The sequence below is a fragment of the Anomaloglossus baeobatrachus genome, chromosome 2 (assembly GCF_048569485.1).
Source record: "Anomaloglossus baeobatrachus isolate aAnoBae1 chromosome 2, aAnoBae1.hap1, whole genome shotgun sequence".
NCBI lineage: Eukaryota > Metazoa > Chordata > Amphibia > Anura > Aromobatidae > Anomaloglossus > Anomaloglossus baeobatrachus.
The window spans coordinates 151,031,093-151,040,896 of NC_134354.1; the positions used below are offsets into that span (position 1 = coordinate 151,031,093).

Below are 9,804 nucleotides of genomic sequence, written 5' to 3' on the forward strand. Positions count from 1 at the left end.
ACTGCAGCGGCCCCCTGCTCCTGCCTCCTAAACACACGGACACGCGGACACACAGTCTCCCCAGCCTATGCAGGAAGCCGGGGGCTGGAGATCCCATGTGTGTCCTCTGTTTACATTAAACAAGTATTGATTTGCTGCTACTCACACCCGCTTCTAGTCACTGACTGAAGAGAGCGGAGAGAGGTGGTCGGGGAGCAGCTAATGAATATTCGCTTACTTTAAGCAGCGGGCACACGTGGTTTCTCCAGCCGGCGGCTTCCTGCAGCAGCGACCCTCCCTGCCTCCTGTGATCCCACTTCATAGCGCTGACTCCCCACAGCTCCCTACCCCGCAGGTACCTGGCTTTGACGCTCGGACTATAAGACGAGGGAAAAAAGTGCGTCTTATAGTCCGAAAAATACGGTATATATTCCTTTTTAAAACAATCCATTATAAAAGTTACATTTTATTGTACACAGTGGTGCTCTTCCTAGCAAAAAAAATATTTCTAGCACCTTCCTGACTAAAAACTGTTTGTATTGGTCTTGAAGAAATGAAAGGTGTTCTGATTGTCATTTTTCTTTCCTCTTAGGCTGGTTTTGGGTATGGATTACCCATCTCTCGTCTCTATGCTCGCTATTTCCAAGGAGACCTTAAACTTTATTCCATGGAAGGTGTTGGTACTGATGCAGTTATCTATCTTAAGGTATCACATCCAGATCTAACAAATGATGTATGGCACTCATAGCAGCATCTTGAATAGATTTAAATGGAATCTGTCAGCAGGTTTTTGTTATGTAACCTGCCAACAGCATGAGGTAGGAACAGAGAGCCTGATTCCAGCAATAAATCTCTTTAGTGCAACAGTTATGATACAATCACAGTTTTCACTGCTGTACATTTAGCAGAGTTAAGATATTGAGCTGTGTATAAACAGAGAAACCACAGTGTGGTGTGTCAGAGTATGTGATGTGAACTGCGCCAGATACAGCTGTGACACTCGGTACAGTTTGCACCAAACGCCGTGTGACATCTGGGTTTGGTTGGACTAGGATTCATGAGGCCAGTTATCCTTTAGTAATAATCTCCTGCTGATAAAACTCTGATTGTATTGAAACCGCAAAACACAACCCGGTAAGTGATGCATGGAATTGGGGCCTCTGATCCTATATTATGGTGCATTCAGACTACATAGCAGAAGCCTGGTGATAGATTTCCTTTAAAAATGAGTTGTTCAGCATTTACAAATCACATTTAAAGTGGCACAGACTGATATTAAAAAATAAATAAAATACTATTTCTCACCAATCACCCACTGCTTCCGATCCAAAGTAATAAATTGCATTTTCTACAATCTGCACTTTGCTGAGACAGAACCAGGGGGTGTTTGAACAGGAGCTGCAGGGGATCAGTGAGCCCCATTTAAAAATAATTTATATTGCTGGACAAGCCTTTTAATTAATTGGGATTTTTTTTATTTATTGCTTCAAGAATTCATTTTTTTATTTAACTTATTTTATTTTTTTAGGCTGTTTCTGGCGACTCATTTGAGAGATTGCCGGTGTTCAACAAGTCAGCGTGGCGACACTACAAGAATGCCGCAGAAGCCGACGACTGGAGCAACCCAAGCAGGGAACCGCGGGACGCTTCAAAGTACAAGGCTAATAAATGAGGAGCCTTCAGGGTTGGCATGTGTAGTGCCCTCCGTTCGAGCAGCGTCTGGGGTTACACAACCACTGTAATAATGCAGAATACTCTTAAGCTGGGTTCACACTAAGCGACAGCGACAACGACGTCGCTGTTACGTCACCATTTTCTGTGACGTAACAGCGACCTTGTAAGTCGCTGTTATGATCGCTGCTTAGCTGTCAAACACAGCGACGCAGCAGCGATCATAACGTCGCTGTGCTACATGTGCAGAGAGCAGGGAGCCGCGCTTAGCGCTGGCTCCTTGCTCTCCTAGGTACAGTACACATCGGGTTAATTAACCCGATGTGTGCTGCAGCTACATGTCACAGTGCAGAGAGCAGGGAGCCGCGCACACTGCTTAGCGCTGGCTCCTTGCTCTCCTTGCTACAGTATACATCGGGTTAATTACCCGATGTGTACTGCAGCCACATGTGCACAACAGAGCAGGAGCCGGCGCTGGCAGCAAGGGCGGAGGCTGGTAACGAAGGTAAATATCGGGTAACCAGGGAAAGGTCTTCCCTTGGTTACCCGATGTTTACGCTGGTTACAGCTTACCGCAGCTGCCAGACGCCGGCTCCTGCTCTCTGCTCGCTTCATTTCGTCGCTCTCTCGCTGTCACACACAGCGATGTGTGTGTCACAGCGGGAGAGTGACGACCCAAAAATGAAGCTGGACATTCAGCAACGACCGGCGACCTCACAGCAGGGGCCAGGTCGTTGCTGGATGTCACACACAGCGACGGCGACGTCGCTGCAACGTCACAGAAAATGGTGACGTAGCAGCGACGTCGTTGTCGTTGTCGCTGTGTGTGACACCAGCTTTAGGCCAGTTCTCTGCCATTCACATTGTACCTTTTGTGATGTGTAAACAAGATAATTGATGCCTGATTAGTTTTAACCAGATGTGAGGGTCTACACTGCTGTTTATGGATCTATGTAGTTTAATGGGTCATTAGTGGTATTATTAATTTCTTTATTTTAATTTTCTTTTCACAGTTGATTTGTGAAATTTAATGTTCTATTTTGTCCTGAAGGTTAACAGGGATAGGCCGCTTTACAAGCTGCGACATCGCTCAAGCGATCTCGTTGGGGTCACGGAATTTGTGACGCACATCTGGCTGCATTAGCGATGTCGTTGCGTGTGACACCTTTGAGCGATTTTGCATCGTTGCAAAAACGTGCAAAATCGCTCATCGGTGACATGGGGGTCCATTCTCTAATATCGTTGCTGCAGCAGTAACAAAGTTGTTCCTCGTTCCTGCGGCAGCACACATCGCTCCGTGTGACACCGCAGGAATGAGGAACCTCACCTTACCTGCCTCCCGCCTGCAATGCTGAGGGAAGGAGGTGGGCGGTATGTTCGTCCCGCTCATCTCCGCCCCTCCGCTTCTATTGGGCGGCGGTTCAGTGACGCAGCTGTGACGTCGCTATGACGCTGAACGAACCCCCCCTTAGAAAGGAGGCGGTTCGCCGGTCACAGCAACGTCGCAGGGCAGGTAAGTAGTGTGACGGGTCTGGGCGATGTTGTTCTCCACGGGCAGCGATTTGCCCATGTTGCACAACCGATGGGGGTGGGTACCCACGCTAGCGATATCGGTCACGATAACGCAGCGTGTAAAGAGCGGCCTTAAATCTAAAGTTTTGTTCCACTTATCTACCATTGCCTATGCAATAATACTTGCAGCAGTGCGGGTATAAAAACACAGTAGTGAATATGATAAAATATTGGTCATATTTTGGCTTGTATATAGTAGTTGTTTGGTATTGGCCCATACGGCATTGTCCTTTAATTACGGACATTAGCGTTAGTATAAGGTTTGCCACTTTAGCGGACAGTGCTCTAATTGGGTCTGAAATCTTGCTATTTTATATTGCATGCACTTTTAAAAATCTACTGTTTTGCGAAATAGCTGTTTTTGCCCTGTGTGAACCTGCGGTAACAAACTATTTAATAGTTACACTCTTTATTTTGTGGGTTATATGTATATTTCAATGCTGATATAAAATATCTGTAGCGATATGGGGCAATACTTATTGGAGAGCGGGTATTTATTAAACTCTAGCTATTTTGGCCTATTAGTTAGTTACTGCATATGGTCTTATAGCGGGACAGATCCTCTGCCAATCAACTCTATGGCAATTCTTTATTTTGCTATTATGCTCTAAAACACTTCATACCAAAGAAAAATAATTCCGTATAGGCCGAATACACTATTTTATGTGATATCTTAAAAGTGTACGTAGACATATACACCGTCATATGAAGAGGCGGCTACATCAATACAGAACATTGATGAAGACAGCTTGGCCCAATATCCTGCTATATACAGACTTATATATAGAAAATCTAGGCAAAAGCTATATACTTTGCGTGATGCCAGGACTGGGGGTACATCATTATGCATGGGATTTGGACTCCCCAAATATTTTGCACCATAGACCACCCCTTTTACAGACCTAACACAATATATCAATTTTGCCTAGACTGTTTCTTTAAAGAGAATGTATTGATAGAAAATGACCTTTTAGTTAAATCATGTCTTTATTATACAGTTTTATGGATTTTGTGTTTCCTTTTTGTCCACATCGTTGTCTATATAGCAATCCTGAATTCTTGCAGTTTTCCCAATGACCAGTAAGTCTCTCGATAGGTTGTGTAGAGATCATTGTTCAGCAGACATTATCACAGACAGGATTACAACTCCTTTACCTACAGTAGGTAACACACAAGATGACCATAGGTGGTGATCACCGCTTCCCTCCCCCCTCCCTGCGCAGTCACCTCTGCACAGTTGCAGATCTCTGAATGCCGTTAGCAGCAAGTCAGCCAAAATGTCTGTACAGAAAATAGGATAAAAAAAAAAATTCCGGCATAAAACAAATTAGAAAAATGTTTCAGCATCTGATTTTATTTATAAAAAGAAAAGTTAGCTAAAACATTTCCTTTAAGAAAACATAGTAAACCACACCCAAAATAAACTGTCGAGGTAAGATTCATAAAACCACCTAAGACAAACCTCTAAAACATTAGTCTTTATTGATATTAAAAACAATAAGACACCAAGTGTCTAGTCAACATAGAGGACAAAAGACAAAGTGCTCGTGAAGGGCCAGATGGAAGGCAGAGAAAGCGTGCAGGAGTATACTAATATATAGATAGTTAGATGACTTCTCAACAGTCTAGGAGGGACTGAGTAGATCCTCCACTTACCCTACCTACCTGCGGAGAGTGTTATAATGTACTGAACACCCCCCGCTCCAGGTGGCTGTCCCTGGCTGTCCCTACTCTTCCCTGGACTATGCCCACCACCAAACCAGGTGAATTGTGTACAAAATCAGGACAAACATATAACAATTAATTTTGTTGGTTCCTGAACTGGACTGAATCCTATGTTTCAGTCAAAATACTGTATAAACAGCGGTTAGGATCAAGCTCCTGGGTCCACCAGATAGGCCGGTACCCTAAGCTTCTCCCGACACGTTTCCCCCCCCCTCCTAACTAAGTGATCGGGGGTTCATCAGGGGTAAATTGCCAACAACACTTGGAAAAACCTCCAAGATTAATAAAGTAGCAGCAGTAGGATATGCTCGCCTAATACGTCTTAATGAAGTCTCCAAAGGGCATATGTCACTTCCTTATTTCATAAAAGGGGTGATGTCTCAGCATAAATAGTGCTATTTATGATGCATAAATGCAGTACAATGCACCTTATCAGATCGTATAGATAGCCATGTTCCACAGGAACTCTCAATATATCAACTCAACCTCTTAGCTCCTATAATTGTGATGGTAAGCCTCTTGTTGATACAAGATAGAGAGCTTGGAAGAGGGGATCAGTCAGCCCTCTCCTGTATTGTATGGGTTAATGTTCTGTAATCCAGGTAGCAGCCCTGCAACGTAAAGATTCCTGAATACAAACACTGAGTCTCTGCTTTAATACATACAGGGCAATATGTGCACCAGAGGTATAGCATAAAGGTGGTGTCACACACAGCGACGACGACAACGACGTCGCTGCTACGTCACCATTTTCTGTGACGTTGCAGCGACGTCCCGTCGCTGTGTGTGACATCCAGCAACGAGCTGGCCCCTGCTGTGAGGTCGTTGCTCGTTGCTGAATGTCCTGCTTCATTTTTTCGTCGTCGCTCTCCTGCTGTGAAGCACACATCGCTGTGTGTGACAGCGAGAGAGCGACGAAATGAAGTGAGCAGGGAGCAGGAGCCGGCGTCTGGCAGCTGCGGAAAGCTGTAACCAGGGTAAACATCGGGTAACCAAGGGAAGACCTTTCCCTGGTTACCCGATATTTACCTTCGTTACCAGCCTCCGCCGCTCTTGCTGCTAGTGCCGGCTCCAGCTCTGTGCACATGTAGCTGCAGTACACATCGGGTAATTAACCCTATGTGTACTGTAGCTAGGAGAGCAAGGAGCCAGCGCTAAGCAGTGTGTGCGGCTCCCTGCTCTCTGCACTGTGACATGTAGCTGCAGTACACATCGGTTAATTAACCCTATGTGTACTGTAGCTAGGAGAGCAAGGAGCAGGCACTAAGCAGTGTGCGCGGCTCCCTGCTCCCTGCACATGTAGCGACGTTATGATCGCTGCTGCGTCGCTGTGTTTGACAGCTAAGCAGCGATCATAACAGCGACTTACAAGGTCGCTGTTACGTCACAGAAAATGGTGACGTAACAGCGATGTCGTTGTCGCTGTCGCTATGGGTGAACCCAGTTTAAGACACACTCAATCTGCAAGGACAAAAGTCCCGAGTGCTATTGCACGTCTGATAACGCAGAGAGTGGATGAACGGCTGCCAGGGCTAGAGATGGTATAACCTGTGGTGTCTCTGCATGCTGTCAAACATGCCTCCTAAATGGAAAATCAAAAACTAGAGTAATTTCTGAGTTACATCTATTTCTGGGAAACCTAATGACTACTGGTGTAACCACAATTACTGTTCTCACAAAGGCTTTCTCCATATAGTCAGTAAGTCTTGTCATTTGACCGGTACCTCTCTTTTCTGCCCAATCTGACATTGTGGTGTGGACACTATTGTGCTCTGTAGGGAAAGTGACATTCAATGTGTCAGGAGATCTTGTCCTGTGATTTGGATTTAGTATTTGGGTTAGTCCTGTGATGGTTGGCTCTGTAACTGTACCAACCACAAATAGCAGCTGCTCCACAAGCCAGAGGTCAGAAGAGAGTGGGACCGGAGAACCCCGTTAAAGTAGCTGAAAAAGTGTGCAACAATATTTCTTTTAATTATAGTGGTAATTACTGTTACAAACCATTAAAAGGAAGCTATTATGAGAAAATTACCTATTCAATATTTGAGAGCAACATGTCAGTCATTACATGTCTTACAGATTCTCAGGAAGATCTGTGTCCGGCGAACAGATCATAATACCCAATTTACATATACGAAAAATGTCTCTATCTCTGGAATATGATATCGGATCAAAGCTATCAAGGAATATTATCAAGCAGTTGATCCTACTAACACATTCCCTTTAAATCTAACATGTTGGGGGGCACAGGAAAAAAAAAGTTGGTCATGAAGCCTTAGGGGTACTTTGCACACTACGACATCGCAGGTGCGATGTCGGTGGGGTCAAATCGAAAGTGACGCACATCCAGCGTCGCTGTCGATATCTGAGTGTGTAAATCATTTTTGATACAATGTCGACGCTTTTGCGCTCATTAATCGTATCATCGGTGTAACGTCGGTCATTTCCATAATTTTGGAAGGACCGATGTTCCGATGTTGTTCCTCGTTCCTGCGGCAGCACACATCACTGTGTGTGAAGCTGCAGGAGCGAGGAACATCTCCTACCTGCGTCCTGCGGCTCATGCCGGCTATGCAGAAGGAAAGAGGTGGGCGGGATGTTTACGTCCCGCTCATCTCCGACCCTCCGCTTCTATTGGCCGCCTGCCGTGTGACGTCGCTGTGACGCCGCACGACCCTTCCTTAGGAAGGAGGCGGGTCGCCGGCCAGAGCGAGGTCGCAGAGCAGGTAAGTCCATGTGAAGCTGCCATAGCGATAATGTTCGCTACGGCAGCTATCACAAGAGATCGCAGCTGGGGCGGGGACTGTCGCGCTCAGCCTTGCAAGCATCAGCTTGCGATATCGTAGTGTGCAAAGTGCCCCTTAGACCATTTATTGGTGCATTTCACAGTTTTCAGTACACAGAAACCAACTTGTCTTATTGATGATTCCTCAGTGAGGTAACTGTACCATTACCAGATTATCTTCATTATTTTAATGTCTATGCATTAAAGTGAATCTGTCAGGTGCAATATGCACCCAGAACCACTAGCAGAGGATGATCTCACTCACCTCTCCGCCACCATCGCATCCGACAGGGGATTTCGGCTCAGTGCGCATGAACCGGTGTGGGTCATGCGAACTATGAAGCCAGGTGTACGCAAAACTGAAGTAGTGCACATGACCCAAACTCCGGGGTCATTGAGGTGAAATTCCCCGTCGGACGCGATGGCAGCGGAGAGATGAGTGAGATCTTCCTCTGACGCTGCACATTCATTAGCATGATAGCACGCCCACAGGGGCAACTAACATGCTAATGGGGGCAATTGGCCAGGGAACTAACACCCAGGGGACCATTCCCCTCGCTCATTAGCATAAAGATCTTTAGAAATACTTTATCTATGCTAGTGTATACAGGGACGGTTAGGCAGGGATTAGCAATATGCACTCAGAACTGCTCGTGGTTGTGGGTGCATATTGGACCTGACAGGTTCCCTTTAAGTGTATAAATATATTGCCACATGCAATTTCTGTTGTAGAATTTTTTTTCCCTACATCCAGAAGTGCATTTTAAAAAGTAAAAAAAATCTTATGGAAATAATTGTCACCTCTGAAGAAAACCTGTATGTACGAATCCTTAGGCCAAGTTCACACAAGTTCTTCTATTATATTCTACCTTTTCACTGTATTGTCCACTTCTGAATTTGGATTAAAAAAAAAAAACAAAAGTGTGACCCTGTACACTCCTTTCATTGTGTTGTGTAAAAATCTAAAAGCTTTTTTTTAAGGTTTATGTTGTGTTTTAGTAGCTACAAGTACTGAATTGCAGTATGAGCTGTGGCACGGCAATAATGGTACAATTTTTAAAAGGAATGTGTAGTCAGTAAATTTACCTATTCTTTAATGAGAGAAATTGATATTGGAAAAAAAATATTATTTTTTCTCAAATCATTATTTATATTGAGGGGGGGGTGGAAATAATTGAATTTGGAGGACTGATCACTAGGGCAAATATTGGGGTTAGGTATTCTCCTACTCCCTGTTCTTTTAGCAGCTACATTGACATTAGCAGCAAAAAAACTGACTCCATTAGATTGTATAGAATCATTGGCTGGGCATTCTGTAATCCAGGCAAAGGCTACTGTGAAGGGAGGGGGAGGAAGTAACCTGTGACATCACCTAATACGAATGGTGGATCCTGTCTTATCTACTGTGCATAGAGTTGTTGCTTATCATTGCAATCCTGCCTGTGATGGTAATAAGTCTGCTGAAAAAGTATGACAGTTTGCTAGATATCATTTATATTATATTGGGATATGCAAAATTGAAGAAAAAATAAATAAATGTATGTGACATAAAAACTTTTAAACAATAGATCACTTTCTGATTACACATTCCCTTTAATGTTGCAGTCTTTACAGGGAGCTTTGTTTAAAACGAGCTCTTCCTTTTGCCATTTATGTTACAAATTTTGTATGTGATTTTGTATTGTGTTTCTCCAGCATTATGTATTATTTATATTGTTGCGTTTTTCAATGACCTGGCTGCTTTTACTATTCTGGATTATTTTGTTTCCCTAATGGATTTGTATATCATGTTACAGAATTGATTCTGGAAAAAATAAAGCTATTATTTTTTATAAAAATCCCTTCTTTCTCTCTTTCTACTTGTCTCTTATTATTTATATAGGCTTCTGTTACATTCCATTTAAACACCGGTGTGAATGGGAATAAAAAAAGTCAGAAACTGACGTGTTGGTGCCAGTGTGAACAGAACCTGACACTGCTTTTGAAGATGCAGTAAGAGACTAGTGTCTTAAAGGGCTATGGCAATTAAGACTGTAGATAATACAGTAGGATATGGATTAGCCAAGCTGATA

At 44.0% G+C, this 9,804-nt stretch overlaps 1 protein-coding gene across 1 annotated transcript in view; it reads left to right on the top strand.

Annotated features, from left to right (window-relative positions):
- Window positions 1-9,570, top strand: part of PDK3 (pyruvate dehydrogenase kinase 3) — a 99,510-nt gene extending 89,940 nt beyond the window's left edge. The window contains exons 10-11 of the mRNA XM_075335450.1: window positions 572-685; window positions 1,508-9,570. Of these exons, the coding sequence (XP_075191565.1) occupies window positions 572-685; window positions 1,508-1,651 (258 nt within the window). The 3' untranslated portion in view covers window positions 1,652-9,570. The remainder of the gene's footprint in view (window positions 1-571; window positions 686-1,507) is intronic.
- The last annotated feature ends 234 nt before the right edge of the window (window positions 9,571-9,804 follow it).